Consider the following 24,021-nt stretch of genomic DNA (forward strand, 5'->3'; position numbering starts at 1 on the left):
TTCCTTAATTATCTTCTTGATAATATGTGCATAAACAGATGACATTTTGGGTTAGTTTAATAGTTGCCTTGGTATAGGTTGAAATTGTCTTATTAAATTAATATTTTTTAGCATATTATAAACATCATGAAATGCAAAGAAAACTAAGAGATTATCCTTTCCATTTTCTACATAGGCTTTTTAGTATTATGAAAATAATGCATTCTTTTATAGGAAATAAAAAGTACAAAGAAGAAAATAAAAACCATAAAGTATATGTGTGTGTGTGTCTGTCTGTCTGTGTCTGTGTGTGTCTGTGTTAAACCATTTTAACTAGGAATCAGTGGAAAAAATAGAACAAAGTTTTTCAGACAGATTCAGAATGGATCTAAGATTGATTAATTTGGAAAAGGTTAAGGGTATTGATTAAGGTCCCATAGGATCTGCAGAATCTCTTCCCTGAGGCTGTGCTATAGAGCATCACAAATAATGGTAATACTGTCAGATAATGGGACAGAAGTGAGACTGTGGCAGGGAGCTATCTGTTGAAGGATAAGTTACTTTGGACAATTTAGGTATTCCAAGCACTTCATATTCTCCCTCTTTTCCGAACCCTGGAACTGTTTCTTTGCTCACTATGTAGCTCTGCAATTAGAGCAGTTTTGTCTCAATCACAAGGTGGTATTTCTGTTAGATCATATGCTTGTTTACTTTAGGAAATTATTTCCTTCCCATTTTATGTTAATGTCTTTTCATTTCTATTTTACTTATGCTTTAAATAACCTTTATGTGTTAATTATATAAATATTCTTGGTACAAGTATTTTCCTATTTGATTTTTCTTTAAATCAAATAGGATACAAATTCAAGTGAGGAACTATATGTCTTAAAATACTTGCTTTGAAAGTGTAAACACACACTATATACTGAGCAATTGATATTTTATATAGATTATCCTTCTCAAGTCTTGGAAGAATTTCTGTGTGTGGAAGTGCTAAGGTGTGTGTGAGTATCCCCCAAAGGCCACATAATGCTTTAGTCTGTAGAGTGGTTTCATTGGCAGCTGTCAGAAATTGTAGTATGTAGAAAGCCCTTTAGTCATTGATGAAAATTGAAGGATTTTGTTCTCTTCTGTCTTCTGTGTTTTCTAGCTGTGTTTGAGAGTCTATTCCTCTACATTTATTAATAGACTCCCTCATTGCTTGGTCAACACAATAGTGCTTTCCATTATGGGGTTGGTAATTCATTTTCTCTTTATAATTATCTTGTGGAAAGGAAAGCCAGTTACCACATGAAGCCTAGACCGAGTTACTTGCCATGGTGGTTTGAATTGGCCACTAGGGAGTGGCACTGTTGGAAGGTGTGGCCTTGTTGGAGTAGGTGTGGCATAGGCGATAAATTCCTGGGGCCGACTTTGAGACTTTGAAGTCTCAGAAGTTCAGACTAACCTACTAGTGGCTCACTTTGTTCTTCCTGCTGGCTGCTGATCCAGATGTAGAGCTCTTTGCTCTCTTTCTCTAGTACCATGTCTGACTACATGCCACTGTGCTTCCTGCCATGACAATAATGGACTATACTTGTGAAATTGAAATTGTAAGAATTGCTGCGGTCATGGTATCTCTTCACAGCAATATAACACTGACTAAGACATTTGCTGAGAAGCATGTAACCGATGTAGAGAGCATAGTGTGGGACTGCAGCTTTGACTGAAATGCATGATGATCTCACCTGCCATACTCTATAGTGTCATTGATATTGGATCTAAAACTTAGTAGACTCATTGTTCATATTTACTATATTGAACTGGGTAAGGAAGGGCACAAGCCATTTCTGTGGTTTTTTGTTTTTGTTTTTGTTTTTTTTTTGTTTTATTTTGCTTATTTAATCTTACATTGTTTTAGACTTGTGTGAGGACTGCTGAATATGACTTGAAATTGACCATCTTAGGTTGAATATATGGCATTATCTTCTATAGGACCAAATTCATAAATGGGTTCGATATTTACAAGTTCACTTAACAATTCCGAACTTATAATATAGTATAAGTTAAAGATGCTAGTTTTATTCTTTTTCTGGTTCACACTCAGCTTGTCCACTCATATTTGTGAAGTAAGGCTGTCTTCTTTTCAACTGTGATATCAGAATTTTTAAGAGTACTGCATTCAATTTGTAGGTTAATTTTGGTAGCATAGCCATTTTCACAACATTAACTTTGCCAACTCAGGATGAGTAAGGTCTTTTCATTCTCCCTAGCTTCCTTTGCCTTCTTTATAAATGTCTTGGCGATTTTATTATAGTGGTCTTTCATTCTTTTGGTTAGGTGTGTGTTCCTAGGTATTTAATTTTTTTGTTTTTCTTTTCTTTTTAAATTATTTTGAATGGGATATTTTTCCTAATTTATTTCTCTGATATTACAGAGTTGATACTGTTGCATGTAGTTTTAAATGCATGCTACCACCTTGCTCAGGAGCTGCCGAGCTCTGGCCTCTCTTGGCTCCCTTTTGTCCCACCGGCTTAGCTCTGAGATAGATGGAAATCAGCCCCAACCCGGCTTCCTTTTCTCTGGATTGGCTCTGGGATCAGCTGTTGCTAGCCCCAACATGGCCTCTCTCTGCCCACCTTTGCTCTGGGAGGGGTCTCACGTTACCAGCCCATTCCTGAGACCCTTGAATCTGAGGCTAAAAGACACTGAGACACTGTTATTACTTTAGAATTTGCCTGCTAGCACAATTTCTGGGTGCAAATACCTCCTGCCTGGAAATTCATGCCCTTATCAATTTGTTATCTTCCTCTCTCCCTCCACCCTAAACTTAGTACCTTGTATCAGCTACATACTCCCCAACTTCCTTGGCCCTTGGCCCATAGCAGAGACCACAGGCCTCAGCTGCCCCAAGACCTTGAATGATTGCAATACCCTCTTTCCTCCAAAGCATGGCAGAAAAGCCCTTCTCCTTCCTCCTGGGACCCTGAAGTCTCACCCGTACCTTCTGCCCAGGAATTGGCTCCCAGCCTTTATTGACAAGTCAAGAATCAATTAGAGAACTAGACCTTAGTATCAGATCCTCTCCTTACAAGATATATATGAGGACTACTTTTTAGGCTAGTTTTGTATTATGTAATTTACTGTACAATTTTATTAAATTTAAGGGTTTGTTAGTCGAATCTACTATGTCTTATAAGTACAGAACTATATCTACATGTAGAGATAGATTGACTTAATTTTATCCTTTTAATGTCTTTCTCTTTTCTAATTGCTATAGCTAGGACTTTGAATACTGTATTGAGTAAAAGAGGGGAGAGTGTTTAAGAGAGGAAATCCAGTTATAGAAGGGTGAAATTAGATACATATTATTTAGCTTGTATGAAAACCAGCTTAAAATGGATTGTATACCTTAATTTTAAACCTGAAATGTTGAAACTGACAGCTAGAGATATAAAGGTAATACTTTTCAAGACTCTGGGGCAGGCAAGAATTTTCTGGGCAGAAGTTCAATACCATAGGAACTAGCCTCAGTATAAACAGATGTGACCAAATGAAAGTAGTTTTTTCACAGAACAAAAACCAAAAGCAAAAAGCAACAGAAGAAAGAGTCCACAGAATAGGAAAAAATATATGTCAGCTGTACTTAAAAGGCTAATGTCCAGAATTTGTAAAGTAAACAAGTAAATAAAACTGCCAGTTAATAAATGGACCAGGAATATGAAAAGACAATTTTCATATGAAAAAAAATAAATGGCCAATAAGTTTCAAAAAGTATTCAATATTCCTAGCTATCAAGAAAACCCAGGTTAAAACTACGTTGAAATATCTCCTTACTCCAGTAAGAATGTCAGTCATCAAGAAACCTGGCAACAGATATTAGGAGGATGTGGGCAAAAGCAGCCCATATTCACTGTTTGTGGAAGTGTAAATTAATACATCTACTATGTAAATCAATGTAGAGGTCACAACAAATTAAAAATAAAATGCCATATGACCAAAATACTTCACTCCTCGGCATGAACCCAGAGAAGTCCATAGCCCACTGCAGAAATAGCTGCACATAACGTATGTATTGCTGTTCCACTGACAACAAAAAACTATGTCCACCTGTAGGTTAATAGAAAATGATAATATAGTATATATGAAAATGTAAAAGTTTACATAGAAAATGGAGTAAAGAGTTCGGCAATGAAGAGAAGTGAAACCACGAAAATTTCAGGGAAGTGGTCTTAGTACAAATAACATTAACTTCCACATTCAGACAGGAAACAGAAAAAAACATGCTCTCTCTTCTATGTAGATTCTAGCCTAGAATGTGCACATATTTATCTGTTAGTAGCTGTAAATCTAGTATCTGGTCTGTTGCTCGTGGTAAATATGCTAACCAAAAGCAACTGGGAAGTAAAGGGCCTATTTCAATTATATGTCCAGGTTTTCTATCATTGATGGGAGACCAAGCAGGAACTTAAACCAGGATCAGTGGCAGGAACCACGGAGGAAAGCTGCTTACTCACATGCTGTTTGGCTCATGCTCCATGCCTTCTTACATAGTTCAGACCCACAAATGTCTCACATATATGAACATAGGCCAGTCTGATTAAAGTGGTTCTTCAGTTGAGATTCCCTCATCCCAGGTGACCTAGGTTGACAATAAAACTGTGGTACAAAAATGGGGTCCAGTGTCTGCTCAGAGCTAGGGCTGCTTGGGTGAGAAGGATGCAGGGAGTTTGACTGTGTGGACCCCAGTACCCCTGCTGGGGCAGGAGTTGGACTGTGAGAAGCTCCAGGGTGGGGAAGGCAGTCTGAGATCCTCATAGAACTGCTGGAGTTGGGCTCCGACTCTTGGGCACCACAGACACCGCTGGGCACCATGGAAGAGCCGGTGCCGGGGTCCCTGGGCCACACAGAGGCCAAGGACATCAGGTCTCACTCTCGGACATCCCAGATGCTCGTGAAAGAGCAGAGAATGGTTGGGAACCCTTGGGCAGACTCTGGCCTGGAGGCCAAAGGGAAAAGGGTAGGAGGAGAGCTCTGGCAGGTACTGTGTAGAGGAGAGTCCTTAGCTTGGATGACAGGTGGCTGTTTTGGCTGAAGCTGTGGCTGGAGTTCAAGGAGGCTTCCTGGCAGGAGGTTAGATGCTGGGCTCCTTAGGGGAAGAGCATGATGGTTTCAGTGAGCAGAGATGTTCCATGTTTTTAAGGCCTTTATTGTAGAAAGGCAGAGAGGGAGAAAGTAGGGAAGCAGAGGCCAGCCATGGCCATGTGGAGAGAGGGGAAGGTAAGGCTGGGGGTGGAGGCAGGGGTAGAGGGGGAAGGGAGCAAGAGTAAGAGCAAGAGAATAAGAGGTAAGGGAGTAAGAGAGAGAGGAGGGGGCAAGCAGCTCCTTTTATACTGGCCTGGGGAGGAGCATACCTGGCTGTTGCCAGGTAACTGTGGAGGTGAAGTCCAGACAGAATACCAGGAGCTTAGGGCACTGCCTACCTGACTTATAGTCACACACCACTCTGCAGGGGCTGTAGCTGTGATACGAGCCAGGGGCCCAGGAGGCATGGCTGAATTCCCATGGTCCCTTGAAGGTGGAAGTCACCCTCCGCCCGGCAGGACTCTGGAGTTCCAGGCCTGTGCTGGGACCAGGCTATCTGTACACAGCTCACTGCCCCACAAAAAGCCACCCAGGACAGTTTCTCCCTTATCAAGTTGACAAACACATCATCATTAAACCACAACCTTTCTGTTCTTGTGTGTGCCTAGAATATCTTGTTAATACAATAATATAAGCCATAATACAACTTTAAAAGTCTCACTGCTTTAAAAAAGGCCGTCATGCTTTAAAAGTTTGTTGTCACTTTAAAAGTCCATAGACTTTCAACTGTGGGCTCCTGTAAAATTGCAAGCAAGTTATATACTTTCTCACTCCAAAAGGGAAGAACAAGCACAGAGTAAAGATTAAGACCAAAGCAACACAAACCCCAGCAATGTAATCCAAATCCTATGGCTTAGTGTCTTGAAACTCAGGACCTTCTGGGTTCTAGAGGTTTTAAGTGGCCCATCTCTCCAGAATTGCCATCGAAAGCACACACAGCTTTTCTTGCAGGCTCAAGACAGTTCCACTTTATAGCTGTCACTCTCCCTGGTAGCAGATAGTCACCATGGCCCTGGCATCTCTGGTGTCCTAGCTTCTCTACTGCAGTAGAGGCTGTATCATAACTATTGGTGTCTGTAGCTATACTGACCATGCCACATAGCCAGCCCTCAGGCACTCTCTATAACCCTGTCCTTCGTACCTCTCATGGCTTCAGTACCAGTATGTGTTACCAGGTTCAGGAAAACTTGACATGCAGCCTTGCCCTTCTTCTCAGGACTATGGCTTCTGTTCTTCACCCTGAAAAAACATTTCCTAGATATTTCACATTACTGATGCTGAGCTCTCATTAATATAGATGTTTCTTCAGTCCAAGCTGACTAGCATCCTGTGTCCAAATAATGCGCAGGTTCAGTGGTATTTATCTCCAGTTATAAATGATAATTTTTCAGTTTCAGATGACCAGCATCCACAGATTCTTAAAACAAAATATTGCACAAACAACCCCAGCATGTTTTAGCTTTCCTCTGAAACTTCTCAAGTCAGGCATCCATTGTCTGCATTTTGCCCAACATGCTTCTTTAAAGACCCCACAACAAAGCCCTTGAAGCTCTGTACTCGGTGGTTTTTATTTCTCCCATAGTTCTCCCCCCCAAAAAACATGGTCAGTGTATCACAGCAACACCCTACTGCTGGAACCAGCTCCTATATCAGCTATTTTTTCTCATGCTGTGATAAAACACTCTGCCTGAAGGCAGCTTAAAGAAGAAAGAGTTTTGCCACGAACTGTCAAGTTTATGGATTGTCCTAATGGGGGTGACATGGGATGAAGAAGTGACAGACACACATATAGGAAAGTATGGATTGTCCATCCTTTCGTCTTAGCTCCAAACTTTGTAACTCCTTCCATGGGTATTTTATGTCCTATTCTAGGGAGGAATGAAGTATCCACGCATTGGTCTTCCTTCTTCTTGAGTTTCTTGTGTTTTGCAAATTGTATCTTGGGTATTCTAGGTTTCTGGGCTAATATCCACTTATCAGTGAGTGCATATCAAGTGACTTCTTTTGGGTTACCTCACTCCACTTATCAGTGAGTGCAGTTATCCACTTATCAGTGAGTGCATATCAAGTGACTTCTTTTGGGTTACCTCAGTCAGGATGATATCCTCCAGATACATCCATTTGCCTAAGAATTTCATAAATTCATTGTTTTTAATAGCCAAGTAGTACTTCTTTGTGTAAATGTACCACAATATTTGTGTCCATTCCTCTGTTGAGGGACATCTGGGTTCTTTCCAGCTTCTGGCTATTATAAATAGGGCTGCTGTGAACATAGTGGAGCATGTGTCCTTATTACCAATTAGAACATCTTCTGGGTATGTGCCCAGGAGAGGTATTGCTGGATCTGCCTGTAGTACTATGTCCTGCCCCACTCAGAGGTCCATCCCATAATCAGCCACCAAACGCAGACACTGTTGCATATGCCAGCAAGATTTTGCTGAAAGGACCCTGATATATCTGTCTTTTGTGAGGCTATGCCAGTGCCTGGCAAATACAGAAGTGGATGCTCACAGTCATCTATAGAATGGAACACAGGGCCCCAATGGAGGAGCTGGAGAAAGTACCCAAGGAGTTGAAGGGGTCGGCAGCCCTATAGGTGGAACAACAATATGAACTAACCAGTACCCGCAGTGCTCATGTCTCTAGCTGTATATGTAGCAGAAGATGGCTTAGTTGGCCATCATTGGGAAGAGCAGCCCCTTGGTCTTGTAAACTTTATATGCCCCAGTACAGGGGGATGCCAGGGCCAAGAAGTGGGAGTGAGTGGGTAGAGGAGCAAGGCGGAGGGAGGGTATAGGGGACTTTTGGGATAGCATTTTGAATGTAAATGAAGAAAATATCTAATAAAAAGTTAAAAAAAAAAAAGAAATGTAGGGATTGATTAGCGGGAGATGCACTAACAGCCTCCTAGTAGCTTCTTATATTCTGCATGAGGGCAGAGGAAGTGTGTGTGGTCTCTGCAAACAGGGCTTCCCCCATGCTCCTGTAACCAGGGCTGGAGATGGCTAATAGTATAGATGACCTCTATGCTATAAATGATGAAGGCCACATGGGATCCTCTTCTTGGCTTTTAAGATAACATGGAAGGCCATCTTTAGAGCCCATCATTATGGAAAAAGTGGCATGTACTTTGAGAAAAATTTCAATGTAATTATGCCTCCTTGTGCAAAGGGGACTGTGTTACATCAGGAATAGAAGACTCAGTAGTTGGTGTTGGCTCAGACTTCTAGAGTCTAACACTGGGCAGTTTATTTTAGGTATATTTAAGCACAGTGCAATTTTGATAAAAGTTTCCTGAAGTAGCAGGGTCCTGGGAGGTACTAGTTTATCTTCATCTCCTTCATAGATTTTTAACTTAATTTAAACAGCATTTAAATGGACACACAGTACAGATGATGGTGAAGGTTAAGAACTTGTCTCTGTTAGTTTTCTCTTCTTTGGCAGGATATTTGGGCTTTTGTAAACATGGCTGCAATAGGCATTCTTGCAGACATGTTGGTATGCACTTGTTTTCGCGCTTCTCCTGGAGTGGAAATGCTAGATCATTAGGTAGGGGTTTCTTTAGTTTGTAAATAAATACAATTTCCAGAACTTTCTAAAGAGGCATGACTTTGACACTCTCACCCATAGCTCATCAGCTTGGGTTGATCTGTGTCCTTATTGATGGCTTTATGGTTTCTTTCATCTTTATTAAGAGCTGTAGCTCTTACAAAAGATTTCTCACTTGGTTTTTTACTGGAGTTTTCATTCAGCATTTTTCAAGTTGACAGAAAGAACCTTTATCAATATGTCACTATACCAACTATATCAATATATCAACTATATCAGTAGTGAATTCAAATCAAACAATTGAGAATCTGACTTCTGGCTTTTGGGGAGATGGTTTTACTCCCATCTCCTGCATCCCTGACGTTGTTAACAGAGTTGTTTTTTGTTTGTTTGTTTTGTTTTTTCCTTACCTAGGATGCTTATCTTGAAGCCTTTATCCCGAAAGTCTTTCCAGTAAAGTCTAATAATGGCTGTTGGGTGCAAGGTTCCCTTTTCTGCCACCTACGTCTAGTTTGTAGGTCATTTGTGTTTACTCTAAACTGCTATTTTCTTATTTTAAAAGTATTTATTGTTCAAAATGTATTTTGAACAATATGTTTTGTATGTAGCAGAAATGGCAAATGTGTTTGTAAATACTTTCAAGTAAAAGATGCTACTATGAAAAACGCCTGTCATTTCTTTTGAATGCAGTTAAACATTAGGTAAACATTGGGTTTTATAGATGAACTACATAGGTATAGATACAGATGGAGCAGAGAAGGCTGGGTATACTGCCTTCATTACTAGCTGTGTAAGAGGTAGTAATAGAACTGTGTGATTTTGTTTTGTTACTTATATCTGTAGCATAACATAGCATACCATTAAAGGACATTCTCCCTTTAGTGTTTATAAGGTTATTTTGAGACATAAGGTTTAGTTGCCATTCTTACATTCCAACCCCAGCCTTGTAGCTCAGTAGACTAGAGGTGTGAAATCATTTCTGACAAAGATGATACAGCCTTCCTGTGGGGATGGGGTGGTGGGTGTGAGCAAGTGCCACTCCACAGCATTTTAGAAGACTTGCTTCCTCTGTTCCTCTGTTACTTGTTTTGAAAGACTACATGCAAACTATTTTAAGACTTGGTATGCTGGGCGGTGGTGGCGCACGCCTTTAATCCCTGCACTCGGGAGGCAGAGGCAGGCGGATTTCCGAGTTCAAGGCCAGCTTTGTCTACAAAGTGAGTTCCAGGACAGCCAGGGCTACACAGAGAAACCCTGTCTAGAAAAACAAAAAACAAAAAAGAAACAAAACAAAACAACAACAAAAAAAGATTTGGTATATTTTTTTGGTTATTTGAAACACTAAACTACTTATTATTAAACTGCTGTACAAAAACAGCAAATAGGGGGGCTGTTGAGATGGCTCAGTGGGTAAGAGCACCCGACTGCTCTTCCGAAGGTCCAGAGTTCAAATCCCAGCAACCACATGGTGGCTCACAACCATTCGCAACAAGATCTGACTCCCTCTTCTGGAGTGTCTGAAGACAGCTACAGTGTACTTACATATATTAATAAAATAAATCTTTAAAAAAAACCAGCAAATAGTTGTATCTTTTAAATGCATCACATTATTATACAAGAAATACTTTCCTCTTCTAAAAGGAAAAATGTAAATTATACTGTAAAACACTTATGGTTTTATTTAGTGAAATATATTAAGTTAATTTGTAGTGATTGATGTATTTAAACTGAATTCACAGGTTGACTAAAAGTCAAATGTGAAAGTTACAGTTTTTTTGAATTCTTAAAAAGAAGAATGCAAGGCTTGGCTGGAGATGAAGTTGAGTGCAGAGCACTTGCCTAGCATGCACTTCATCCTTGGTTTAACCCCAGCACAGTGAAAAATAACCAAACAAAACAACAACAAGAAAAACACAGTTTTATACTTTTATACTAATTCAGTCTGCAAAGCTTGTTCATTCACTAATACTTAAAGTTAATCTAGTCCAATTATGAATATCACTGTGTCTAATTTCATTTTTAGAGCAAAAAAGTAATTTGTATTAACATTAATGTTCAGTGCATTAGATATGATAACACCAATAAGTTTATTCATATGTGTGTATATATATATATATATATATATATATATATATATATATCACTTTATGTGATTTCTGTTCATATGCATAATGTGTGTCACCTGGCTTCATGAAGACCATTCCTGATAATGCAGACGAGTGACAATGACTGTGCTAATCCCTTGCATGCAAAGAAACCTGCACCAGAGTCCTGAGGACTGTCAGAGGCTATTATTTGGGGCAGTGAACCTGGCGTCAGCAGCCTGAGTGCAGTGCTTTGAGTGGAATCTGATTTGCTGGATGTAGAGCATATTAACTTCCTAGCTTCTGTCTTTTCCTAGAGCTCCTTGGTAGATGTTTATAGTCAGTTCTTGGTGGCATTAGAGACGCTGAAGGTGTTCTGGGATGTTATGGATGAAATTGATGAGAAGACCTGGGTGCTGGAGCCAGAGAAACCTCCCCGGAGTGCAACAGCACGCAGGATTGCATTAGGTACGGAAGAAAGATGAGAGTGTTTTTAGGTGTCTGGTTTTATTCTATATTATTAACAAAATAAATTTAAAATGGCATTTAAACTCTTAGATGAAATTTCTTTGTGTGGATTCAACTATTGAAACTCTTAGGAACAAAACCTGATTTTTATTACTACATGGTTAATACAAATGTTTTAGATGGGAAGGGCTGAGGTGTTTGGTTTTAAAAGGTGACCAATGGAAGTAACATTCAGACAGTGGTTAATTAGTGTTAATTAGCACAGAAATTGTGTTGCAGGTAATTCCAAATGAATGCTACTTAGAAGCCTGTGTTAGAAATTACAAAGTCTTTATCTTCTGTGGAAGCAAAGATCCGGCAGTCTTCTCTGGTGAAATAAAGAGAGGGAGGACACTGAGTTGGGTCATGCCACTGAGAGCAATATGAGGCACCACGTGAGCCCTCATATGTGATGAGTACCTACTTTCTAATTACTAGAGGTGGCTGAAGAACAAGCATTACTGCTGTGTTGCTGCAGTGCCCCAGTCTCTGCCAGATGGTTTTCTTCATGAACAATCAAAGCAAAGCCTGTGCTAGAGTGTAACCTTCTTAAACTTTTAGATTTCCATCTACATTTTTATATATTTTTATATATTTCTCACTACATTATGGTAATAGCTGCTTATAGTCTCCATTTAATATTTACCTCTTTATTTTATTTTATTTTATTTTTTTCTTGTTAAAAGCTACTATACAGAATGTATTCCAGTAGACATTTTGAAACAATGATATGAATTGTACTGAAGTCAGTGAACAACTTAACTTCTGTACTCTCTGTCCAGCATAATAACTGGCAGACCCTGGGAGATTGATAACTGCAGCATTTTGTTAGTAACCTGTTACCTTCCAGTTTGAGATGTCTATTAGTATTTAACTTGGAATAATTAACCAATTAAAATGTATTTGTCAAGAAGTAGATGCTAAGACTGAAAACATTTTCTTTAGAGAAATTTCATGATTTATTATCATCATGGCTCCATTAAAATAATTATTCCTGAACCACATTTTCTATTAGTTTCCTTATTGTTCAGCTTAAACAGCCAAGTTTTAGACACATTCTGCATTTACTTTTAGCTCTTCTTCCTGCCTCAAGCAATGATTTGCTGTAGGGCCAACCCTTGAGTGGGGAGATGTGCTCTTAGATCCGTTGCCGAAGTGCTAGCACTTTCTGGTCTGTGGTAGTCAACAAAGCCTGAGACTAATGGGAGAGTGTGTTCTGTATTGACAAATGAAGTGGGCAATTTTTGTTTTTCTCATTGAATGTCTATACCATATATTTCTTTTTTTACTTTGACCAATTTTTGCTAGATTTGTTTATTTAAATTTATTATTGCCAACATTAGCAAAAAACTTATAGAATTTATCATATCACTTTTGTTATAAACACGAGCTGAAATTGATCTTAACCATACTACATAACTTCATCAACTAGCTTTGTGGAATTGTACATATATAATACAGTTAAACCTGTAAAATAATCTAGTGCTAAATAAAGTTATTTTTCTTAGCTTCAGAAAGTTTTTTTTTGAGATATTAAGGAAGACAAGCATTTGTTTAATGTGAATTAAACATTTGTTATCTTTCTTTTTTTTCCATTTTTTATTAGGTATTTAGCTCATTTACATTCCCAATGCTATACCAAAAGTCCCCCATACCCACCCACCCCCACTCCCCTACCCACCCACTCCCCATTTTTGGCCCTGGCGTTCCCCTGTACTGGCGCATATAAAGTTTGCGTGTCCAATGGGCCTCTCTTTCCAGTGATGGCCGACTAGGCCATCTTTTGATACATATGCAGCTAGAGTCAAGAGCTCAGGGGTACTGGTTAGTTCATAATGTTGTTCCACCTATAGGGTTGCAGATCCCTTTAGCTCCTCGGGTAATTTCTCTAGCTCCTCCATTGGGAGCCCTGTGATCCATCCATTAGCTGACTGTGAGCATCCACTTCTGTGTTTGCTAGGCCCCGGCATAGTCTCACAAGAGACAGGTACATCTGGGTCCTTTCGATAAAATCTTGCTAGGGTATGCAATGGTGTCAGCGTTTGGATGCTGATTATGGGGTGGATCCCTGGATATGGCAGTCTCTACATGGTCCATCCTTTCATCTCAGCTCCAAACTTTGTCTCTGTAACTCCTTCCATGGGTGTTTTGTTCCCAATTCTAAGGAGGGGCATAGTGTCCACACTTCAGTCTTCATTCTTCTTGAGTTTCATGTGTTTAGCAAATTGTATCTTATATCTTGGGAATCCTAGGTTTGGGGCTAATATCCACTTATCAGTGAGTACATATTGTGTGAGTTCCTTTGTGAATGTGTTACCTCACTCAGAATGATGCCCTCCAGGTCCATCCATTTGCCTAGGAATTTCATAAATTCATTCTTTTTAATAGCTGAGTAGTACTCCATTGTGTAAATGTACCACATTTTCTGTATCCATTCCTCTGTTGAGGGACATCTGGATTCTTTCCAGCTTCTGGCTATTATAAATAAGGCTGCTATGAACATAGTGGAGCATGTGTCCTTCTTACCAGTTGGGGCATCTTCTGGATATATGCCGAGGAGAGGTATTGCTGGATCCTCCGGTAGTACTATGTCCAATTTTCTGAGGAACCGCCAGACTGATTTCCAGAGTGGTTGTACAAGCCTGCAATCCCACCAACAATGGAGGAGTGTTCCTCTTTCTCCACATCCACGCCAGCATCTGCTGTCACCTGAATTTTTGATCTTAGCCATTCTGACTGGTGTGAGGTGGAATCTCAGGGTTGTTTTGATTTGCATTTCCCTGATGATTAAAGATGTTGAACATTTTTTCAATGCTTCTCTGCCATTCAGTATTCCTCAGGTGAGAATTCTTTGTTCAGTTCTGAGCCCCATTTTTTAATGGGGTTATTTGATTTTCTGAAGTCCACCTTCTTGAGTTCTTTATACATGTTGGATATTAGTCCCCTATCGGATTTAGGATAGGTAAAGATCCTTTCCCAATCTGTTGGTGGTCTTTTTGTCTTATTGACGGTGTCTTTTGCCTTGCAGAAACATTGGAGTTTCATTAGGTCCCATTTGTCAATTCTCGATCTTACAGCACATGCCATTGCTGTTCTGTTCAGGAATTTTTCCCCTGTGCCCATATCTTCAAGGCTTTTCCCCACTTTCTCCTCTATAAGTTTCAGTGTCTCTGGTTTTATGTGAAGTTCCTTGATCCACTTAGATTTGACCTGAGTACAAGGAGATAAGTATGGATCGATTCGCATTCTTCTACACGATAACAACCAGTTGTGCCAGCACCAATTGTTGGAAATGCTGTCTTTCTTCCACTGGATGGTTTTAGCTCCCTTGTCGAAAATCAAGTGACCATAGGTGTGTGGGTTCATTTCTGGGTCTTCAATTCTATTCCATTGGTCTACTTGTCTGTCTCTATACCAGTACCATGCACTTTTTATCACAATTTCTCTGTAGTAAAGCTTTAGGTCAGGCATGGTGATTCCACCAGAGGTTCTTTTATCCTTGAGAAGACTTTTTGCTATCCTAGGTTTTTTGTTATTCCAGATGAATTTGCAAATTGCTCCTTCTAATTCGTTGAAGAATTGAGTTGGAATTTTGATGGGGATTGCATTGAATCTGTAGATTGCTTTTGGCAAGATAGCCATTTTTACAATGTTGATCCTGCCAATACATGAGCATGGGAGATCTTTCCATCTTCTGAGATCTTCTTTAATTTCTTTCTTCAGAGATTTGAAGTTTTTATCATACAGATCTTTCACCTCCTTAGTTAGAGTCACGCCAAGATATTTTATACTATTTGTGACTATTTCCCTAATTTCTTTCTCAGCCTGTTTATTCTTTGTATAGAGAAAGGCCATTGACTTGTTTCAGTTTATTTTATATCCAGCTACTTCACCAAAGCTGTTTATCAGATTTAGGAGTTCTCTGGTAGAATTTTTAGGGTCACTTATATATACTATCATATCATCTGCAAAAAGTGATATTTTGACTTCCTCTTTTCCAATTTGTATCCACTTGATCTCCTTTTGTTGTCAAATTGCTCTGGCTAATACTTCAAGTACTATGTTGAAAAGGTAGGGAGAAAGTGGGCAACCTTGTCTAGTCCCTGATTTTAGTGGGATTGCTTCCAGCTTCTCTCCATTTACTTTGATGTTGGCTACTGGTTTGCTGTAGATTGCTTTTATCATGTTTAGGTATGAGCCTTGCATTCCTGATCTTTCCAAAACTTTTATCATGAATGGGTGTTGGATCTTGTCAAATGCTTTTTCTGCATCTAACGAGATGATCATGTGGTTTTTGTCTTTGAGTTTGTTTATATAATGGACTACATTGATGGATTTTCGTATATTAAACCATCCCTGCATCCCTGGAATAAAACCTACTTGGTCAGGATGGAAGATTGCTTTAATGTGTTCTTGGATTCGGTTAGCGAGAATTTTATTGAGGATTTTTGCATCGATATTCATAAGAGAAATTGGTCTGAAGTTCTCTATCTTTGTTGGATCTTTCTGTGGTTTAGGTATCAGAGTAATAGTGGCTTCATAAAATGAGTTGGGTAGAGTACCTTCTACTTCTATTTTGTGAAATAGTTTGTGCAGAACTGGAATTAGATCTTCTTTGAAGGTCTGATAGAACTCTGCACTAAACCCGTCTGGACCTGGGCTTTTTTTTGGCTGGGAGACTATTAGTAACTGCTTCTATTTTTTTAGGGGATATGGGACTGTTTAAATGGTCAACTTGATCCTGATTCAACTTTGGTACCTGGTATCTGTCCAGAAATTTGTCCATTTTGTCCAGGTTTTCCAGTTTTCTTGAGTATAGCCTTTTGTAGAAGGATCTGATGGTGTTTTGGATTTCTTCAGGATCTGTTGTTATGTCTCCCTTTTCATTTCTGATTTTGTTAATTAGGATTTTGTCCCTGTGCCCTTTAGTGAGTCTAGCCAAAGGTTTATCTATCTTGTTGATTTTCACAAAGAACCAACTCCTCGTTTGGTTAATTCTTTGAATAGTTCTTCTTGTTTCCACTTGGTTGATTTCACCCCTGAGTTTGATTATTTCCTGCCGTCTACTCCTCTTGGGTGAATTTGCTTCCTTTTTTTCTAGAGCTTTTAGATGTGTTGTCAAGCTGCTAGTATGTGCTCTCCCCCGTTTCTTCTTGGAGGCACTCAGAGCTATGAGTTTCCCTCTTAGAAATGCTTTCATTGTGTCCCAAAGGTTTGGGTACGTTGTGGCTTCATTTTCATTAAACTCTAAAAAGTCTTTAATTTCTTTCTTTATTCCTTCCTTCACCAAGGTATCATTGAGAAGAGTGTTGTTCAGTTTCCACGTGAATGTTGGCTTTCCATTATTTATGTTGTTATTGAAGATCAGTCTTAGGCCATGGTGGTCTGATAGGATACATGGGACAATTTCAATATTTTTGTTTCTGTTGAGGCCTGCTTTGTGACCAATTATATGGTCAATTTTGGAGAAGGTCCGGTGAGGTGCTGAGAAGAAGGTATATCTTTTTGTTTTAGGATAAAATGTTCTGTAGATATCTGTCAGATCCATTTGTTTCATCACTTCTGTTAGTTTCAGTGTGTCCCTGTTTAGTTTCTGTTTCCACGATCTGTCCATTGATGAAAGTGGTGTGTTGAAGTCTCCCACTATTATTGTGTGAGGTGCAATGTGTGCTTTGAGCTTTACTAAAGTGTCTTTAATGAATGTAGCTGCCCTTGCATTTGGAGCGTAGATATTCAGAATTGAGAGTTCCTCTTGGAGGATTTTACCTTTGATGAGTATGAAGTGTCCCTCCTTGTCTTTTTTGATAACTTTGGGTTGGAAGTCGATTTTATCCGATATTAGAATGGCTACTCCAGCTTGTTTCTTCAGACCATTTGCTTGGAAAATTGTTTTCCAGCCTTTCACTCTGAGGTGGTGTCTGTCTTTTTCCCTGAGATGGGTTTCCTGTAAGCAGCAGAATGTTGGGTCCTGTTTGTGTAGCCAGTCTGTTAGTCTATGACTTTTTATTGGGGAATTGAGTCCATTGATATTAAGAGATATTAAGGAAAAGTAATTGTTGCTTCCTTTTATTTTTGTTGTTAGAGTTGGCATTCTGTTCTTTTGTGGCTGTCTTCTTTTTGGTTTGTTGAGGGATTACTTTCTTGTTTGTTCTAGGGCGTGATTTCCGTCCTTGTATTGCTTCTTTTCTGTTATAATCCTTTGAATGGCTGGATTCGTGGAAAGATATTGTGTGAATTTGGATTTGTCATGGAATACTTTGGTTTCTCCATCTATGGTAATTGAGAGTTTGGCCAAGTATAGTAGCCTGGGCTGGCATTTGTGTTCTCTTAGTGTCTATATAACATCTGTCCAGGCTCTTCTGGCTTTCATAGTCTCTGGTGAAAAGTCTGGTGTAATTCTGATAGGCCTTCCTTTATATGTTACTCGACCTTTCTCCCTTACTGCTTTTAATATTCTATCTTTATTTAGTGCATTTGTTGTTCTGATTATTATGTGTCGGGAGGAATTTCTTTTCTGGTCCAGACTATTTGGAGTTCTGTAGGCTTCTTGTATGATCATGTGCATCTCTTTCTTTATGTTTGGGAAGTTTTCTTCAATTATTTTGTTGAAGATATTAGCTGGCCCTTTAAGTTGAAAATCTTCATTCTCATCAATTCCTATTATCCGTAGGTTTGGTCTTCTCATTGTGTCCTGGATTTCCTGGATGTTTTGAGTTAGGATCCTTTTGCATTTTGTATTTTCTTTGATTGTTGTGTCGATGTTATCTATGGAATCTTCTGCACCTGAGATTCTCTCTTCCATTTCTTGTATTCTGTTGCTGATGCTCGCATCTATGGTTCCAGATCTCTTTCCTAGGGTTTCTATCTCCAGCGTTGCCTCGCTTTGGGTTTTCTTTACTGTGTCTACTTCCCTTTTTAGTTCTAGTATGGTTTTGTTCATTTCCATTACCTGTTTGGATGTGTTTTCCTGTTTTTCTTTAAGGACTTCTACCTGTTTGGCCGTGTTTTCCTGCTTTTCTTTAAGGGCCTGTAACTCTTTAGCAGTGCTCTCCTGTAATTCTTTAAGTGACTTATGAAAGTCCTTCTTGATGTCCTCTATCATCATCATGAGAAATGTTTTTAAAACTGGGTCTAGATTTTCGGTTGTGTTGGGGTGCCAGGACTAGGTGGGGTGGGAGTGCTGCGTTCTGATGATGGTGAGTGGTCTTGATTTCTGTTAGTAGGATTCTTACGTTTGCCTTTTGCCATCTGGTAATCTCTGAAGCTAGCTGTTATAGTTGTCTCTGTTAAGAGCTTGTTCTTCAGGTGACTCTGTTAGCCTCTATAAGCAGACCTGGGAGGGTAGCACTCTCCTTAGTTTCAGTGGGTAGAGTATTCTCTGCAAGAAAGCTCTCTTCTTGCAGGGAAGGTACCCAGATATCTGGTGGTCGAACCGGACTCCTGGCAGAAGTTGTGTTCCACTCACTAGAGGTCTTAGGATCCCGTGGGGAATCCTGTGTGGGCCCTTGCGGGTGTCAGGCAACTCCGCTGGCAAGGAAGCCCGGGGCTGGAGTCTCAAGTGGAGCAGAAGGGGCTTGTGCCCCAGGTCAGGCCCGGGTAGTCTGCTTCCCTATGTACTGCAGTCTCAGGTTCCACGCGATTGGATTGGGGCCAGCGCTGTGTTCCACTCACCAGAGTTCTTAGGATCCCGTGGGGAATCCTGTGTGGGCCCTTGCGGGTGTCAGGCAACTCCGCTGGCAAGGAAGCCCGGGGCTGGAGTCTCAAGTGGAGCAGAAGGGGCTTGTGCCCCAGGTCAGGCCCGGGTAGTCTGCTTCCCTATGTACCGCAGTCTCAGGTTCTGCGCGAATGGATTGGGGCTGGCGCTGTGTTCCACTCACCAGAGGTCTTAGGATCCCGTGGGGAATCCTATGTGGGCCCTTGCGGGTGTCAGGCAACTCTGCTGGCAAGGAAGCCCGGGGCTCGAGTCTTGTTATCTTTCAAAAAGCACAAATACAAAGTTTTTAGATAAGTTTTCTTGATGTATCAATTTTTACCAGTTATAACACTATTTTTTTACATGACCATAATTATATGAAATATTAAGTTTGTAAAAAAGGGTTATAAAAAGTAATTTAGCTCATTTCTTACATGTATGATTTCTATATACTAAAGGCCTTTATAATGTCACTTAAAATTTTTATTAAACGTTACTGGAACATAATTAACAGCATACCAATTTAAGTTAATCATATGCATTTTGGACTTGTCTTTTGTAACTTGAGGCTCCTGAATCTTTAATGATAGTCATAATTTCAAAAATATGACTCAATGTTAAACAGTGTTGTTTTCTACACAATCCTAAAAATAATTTGCTAGTTTTTCCTGAGATAAAATAGGTGGCCAGATCAGTGTGCATGGATTTGTATTGGCTTGCTTGACAAGCTCAAAGTCACATCTAAAAGTTTTATTCTTTCATTCAGGAAAGAATGTTTCCATAGCCATCGAGGTGGACCCCAGGCACCCTACCATGCTTCCTGAGTTTTGCTTTCTTGGAGCTGACCATGGTATGTCATCTTAAAGTTGCAGATCTGGAACAGGTTCATAAAATCCTGTCTAACATTTTCAAATATTCCAAAATATTAACATTATAATTATTTTAAATGCATTTCTCATTTTGAACTGTACACTTTCTTACAAAATAGGGAATTGAGATTTTAGGCCAAATAGCTAAACAAATGCTGTGGCAGTGGCTGTTACAAAACAAAAGCAATGAGGCCTAAATTATTAAAACTTTTTTCTTCTTTTTAATATCCACAGTGACAAAACCCCTGGGAATGAAGCTGAGTGGTAGCATTCATTTATGGTGGGTGCCTTGGCAATAGGACTGGGATTGTTCTATGGCTTAACAAACTTTATAGGTTTGTTTGTTCGTTTGTTTGTTTTTAGGGATCCAGAAAATAGTCTGTTACAAAATTTGAAAGATGTTTTAGAAATTGATTTCCCAGCTCGTAGTATCTTGGAAGAATCTGTAAGTTTAATTATTAGCTTCAATAATCTGCATTATGTTAATAATAAAATTTAAATGCTTCTCTCAGGAAAATGAGGCTGAAAAAAATAGAAATTGGTAGAATGTTGCAACACAGAACTCTTAGTTACAAGTAACACTGGCATCAATGGGCTTGTTAACTGTCTGTTAGCTAGGCTCTTAAAGGGATCTGTTCATGATCTTTAGCAGGGAAGTGGTTAATGACAGATACACTTATTAAAACTACAAAGAAAAGAAGAGACACTAATGAGATGTTTGGGGTTTTGTACTGTTTGCTATAGATGACTACAGTACAGTTTTAATTAGTTTGCTGTAAGTTTGTGAAGGACAGCGATAGTTTTTCAGAAGTGAGCAGCAGCATTGATACTGTAAAGATAACAGAGGCAGGGCTGGCTTTGGACTGAGCTACTGCCGTTAACACCAAGTGATGGAGATCATCTCCTTGTTCCCTATGCTGCAGAACTGTGGCGATCTGCTGTTCACTAGCTCATGTCAGACTGTCTTTGTGTAGACACAGAAATGACTGTGAACATGGAAAAAATGGCTAAAACATAAAAATCTTGCCAGCCCCAAATGAAATCTGTGTATATGTGAGTGCAGAGTGGATACTGTGATGAGACTAGGTGTTATCTCTGCTTGTATGTTCCCCAGTGCACAAGCATACTTAAAACACAGATATAGAAACAAGTATCATATTTGTTCTTCTTAACCTTGCTTATCCACATTCAACACAAACACTTTTCTTTTGAAGGACTTTAGCATGGACTGTGGAATCTGTTATGCCCGTCACCTGAATGGTGCCATTCCTGATCAAGTGTGTAATAATCCCCAGTGTGGACAACCTTTCCATGAAATATGTCTGTATGAGGTAAAACTAGTAATTCTCTACATAGGAAATACAGCATTAAAATAATCTGTTTTCCCTAAAGTACTTCTCTGGTTTGCCACAAACTCCTCTTACTAGTTAATTTCACACACCCACAGGCTTCATGTCTTCATCTTGTAAACTATTGAGTGTGCCAGGGAGAAACAGAATCTAGAATATACTCATGAATAGCATACTGACACATAATACATATGTGGTAGGTATAACTGAAGTCTCCCTAAACTTGCTACCAGTATGCAAGTTCTCTAGTTGTGATGTGCCAGATGAGGAAGGCAGGAATAGGTAAGGCACTTAGTCAATAGGTAGTATGTGCTACTGTGCAGGCTGCATATACATAAATGAATAAAATAATTCTCTTTTGGATGGTCAAAGATTCTTGTGACCCTGAGCATCTCTTTTCTACATGAATTGTGCTTCCGTCTCTCAATCAGTTAGTTCCTGGAGCACTCCTGTTAGAGCACATATGATTGACTGTTTTTGTGCAAAGCATCTTACAGTGGGAAAGTGCCATTAAGTTTTCTGTCTTTCTCTCTTGAAATATGGATAGTAGTTGGTGCTGTTTACCCTTTCTTAATAGGAAACTTAGGGAGAGTCGTTTTACTGTAGACAATCATAAAAAACCAGGTCTACTCGGGAAAGTATAATGGAATCTGAACTTTCTTTTGTAATACTGAATATTCATTTAATTTTAAAAACTGATTGCCTCATTGTCAGTACAGTGAAAATTAACCCACTGTTGAATTAAGATCAGAATCTCAGAATCCTAAGATACTTTTACAGAGAAATTGTTGATATGTGATTAATTGGTTTAGTTAGTGGGCCACAACAACTTGTATGCGTCTCTCTCTGTGTAAGTCTCTTTTTTACACTAACTTTACGTGCAACTGTCAACCAAGTCTTAAAGGGCCCATAATTTGCTTATACAGTAGAAGTTTATATTCCAAATTTTGATAGTGATTTCTCAGTTATTCAATATAACAGTAATTGGACATTGGCTTAGAAAAAGTTTCCCTTTTATAGAACAAAGCCAGTCAAAGTCCATCTGGATGGCATGTGTCCGCTGACATGATCTACACTTTTTTCTGTGCAGTGGCTGAGAGGGTTGAGCACCAGCAGACAGAGTTTTAACGTCTTCTTTGGTGACTGTCCCTATTGTAGTAAGGTAAGCCAGTTGTCCTGACATATGAAATGTCAGTCACATATCTTGTAAAGTGTGCCTGGCTCTGGGGAATGTGTTATAGAAAGTGGATATGTAGTTAGCTTATCTAACGGCTTTTAGATGTGTTGTTCTTTATTTAATCAAATTATGATAGTTTCTTATGAGATATATTATCTTTGAGCATACCTTAATTTTCAAAGTATCTTTGATCAAAAAGATTTATGCCTTCTAAATTTCTTGGTGATCTTAAAAGTTTTTTGAAATTGTGTGGTGAAATAATTTCTAAGAAAAACCAATAGTAAATTAAAATACTATTTTAATTCTTAAGAGTGTGACCAAAATTTTGTTAAAATATATTCTCTCTCTTTCTCTTTTAAAGCCAATTACCTTGAAAATGTCTGGGAGAAAACCTTGAATGGAACCTACCTGTGAAGAGATGGAATGCTTAAAAGTTGTTTAAAAATAAAAACAAAAGCAAAAACCAATTTATTTGATGACTTCAGAGAAAATACAAAGCAAGAAATACAAATATCAGCAGACAGAATATAGTGATCCCATAGTAATACACATCTGCCTTTGTCTCTTCACTCAGAGTCAACTGAAAAATTGCAGGCCAAAACCTTGGAGAACTTTCCAAGTCTGTGACTCCCAGATTACCCGTGGGCGTGTGTCTGTACCGAGGCAGGGATCTTGGCTTCCTGATGGGATCTCTTCTAGTGCAGTCCAGATAGGGCTTGCAATATGAACCTTGGAAACTCATATAGCTGGGTGTTTGTTGAAGACTCTGCATCTCACTGAAAATATCAGAATATTCATGTATTTTCCTTGTCCTTGAGTTTTCCTATGAAAGAAATATATTTTGTTAGATTTGAATTATCGAGGCATTTATTGTGTACTCTTCAACAGTGCTAAATAAAACAACATACCAAGCAAGTCTAGTCATTAACACCCCTTGTTGGCATCTAGCACATCACGACAGTGCAGACCCATTTGGAAGGCTGTGGGATGCCATTTCATGTATCTGGAACCAGGAACAGTTCAACTACTGTTTGACTGCTCACTAACTTGAAGGAGGTCCAAGGTTGTTCTGTTTCTGCTTTAGCGTGGCGATTTCTGGCCCACCCCCTCCTTCAACCAATTACCGAGTAATTTAGAAAAAGATAGCTTCCTTTTTAAGAGAGTAGACAAATGGCTGTCCTCTTCACTGTTAGATTTTTCCATCACACTGCATCCTCAGAACTTCCTGCCACCCTTCAAGGAACATGTATGTCTTCAGCCCCTCCCACTACATGGTCACTTTGGAAGATCAGAAACAATATGTGCATGAGAATATGTGTTGGCCAGGCACAGTGATATATGCCTATATGCCAATAATCTCAATACTTCAGATTTCTGAGTTCAAGGCTAGCCTGCTCTCCATACCAGCTTTCAGGTCAGCCATAGCTAAAAAGTGAGATTCTATCTGAGACAATGCAAAAATGAAACAAAAATACGTTTAGGAGAGATGTGAGATTCAAATGGGAATAACTTTCTACTGATAGTCTTGGTCATTAGAAGAAAATAATTGACTTTTTTCTTCAAGATACCAAATCATTCTCACATAAAAGGAAAGAAACCCACTGTCAAATTCCCAAGGGCCAAGAAACATTGGAAAGTTGTTTATATACCTAGTCAGGAACAGAAATCATACTACTAGAATGTTAAAAGG

General features: G+C 39.2%; 2 protein-coding genes across 9 annotated transcripts in view; one reads left to right on the top strand and one right to left on the bottom strand.

Annotated features, from left to right (window-relative positions):
* The window catches only part of Fancl (Fanconi anemia, complementation group L), an 84,800-nt gene extending 61,549 nt beyond the window's left edge, over positions 1–23,251 (top strand). Inside the window, exons 8-14 of one of the 4 annotated variants that reach the window (NM_025923.3) lie at positions 11,054–11,204; positions 19,703–19,786; positions 20,040–20,085; positions 20,169–20,250; positions 21,020–21,136; positions 22,245–22,316; positions 22,693–23,251. In NM_025923.3, coding sequence (NP_080199.1) covers positions 11,054–11,204; positions 19,703–19,786; positions 20,040–20,085; positions 20,169–20,250; positions 21,020–21,136; positions 22,245–22,316; positions 22,693–22,728 — 588 coding nt within the window. In that variant the 3' untranslated portion in view covers positions 22,729–23,251. The remainder of the gene's footprint in view (positions 1–11,053; positions 11,205–19,702; positions 19,787–20,039; positions 20,086–20,168; positions 20,251–21,019; positions 21,137–22,244; positions 22,317–22,692) is intronic. The other 3 variants (NM_001277273.1, XR_872208.3, NR_102382.1) reach the window with 3 other exon arrangements.
* The window catches only part of Vrk2 (vaccinia related kinase 2), a 122,615-nt gene continuing 121,359 nt past the window's right edge, over positions 22,766–24,021 (bottom strand). For 2 of the 5 annotated variants that reach the window (XM_030246291.1, XM_011243748.2), the window contains one exon: positions 22,766–23,154. In XM_030246291.1, coding sequence (XP_030102151.1) covers positions 22,813–23,154 — 342 coding nt within the window. In that variant the 3' untranslated portion in view covers positions 22,766–22,812. The remainder of the gene's footprint in view (positions 23,155–24,021) is intronic. The other 3 variants (NM_001252447.1, NM_027260.3, XM_006514801.4) reach the window with 2 other exon arrangements.

The sequence above is a fragment of the Mus musculus genome, chromosome 11, assembly GCF_000001635.26.
Source record: "Mus musculus strain C57BL/6J chromosome 11, GRCm38.p6 C57BL/6J".
NCBI lineage: Eukaryota > Metazoa > Chordata > Mammalia > Rodentia > Muridae > Mus > Mus musculus.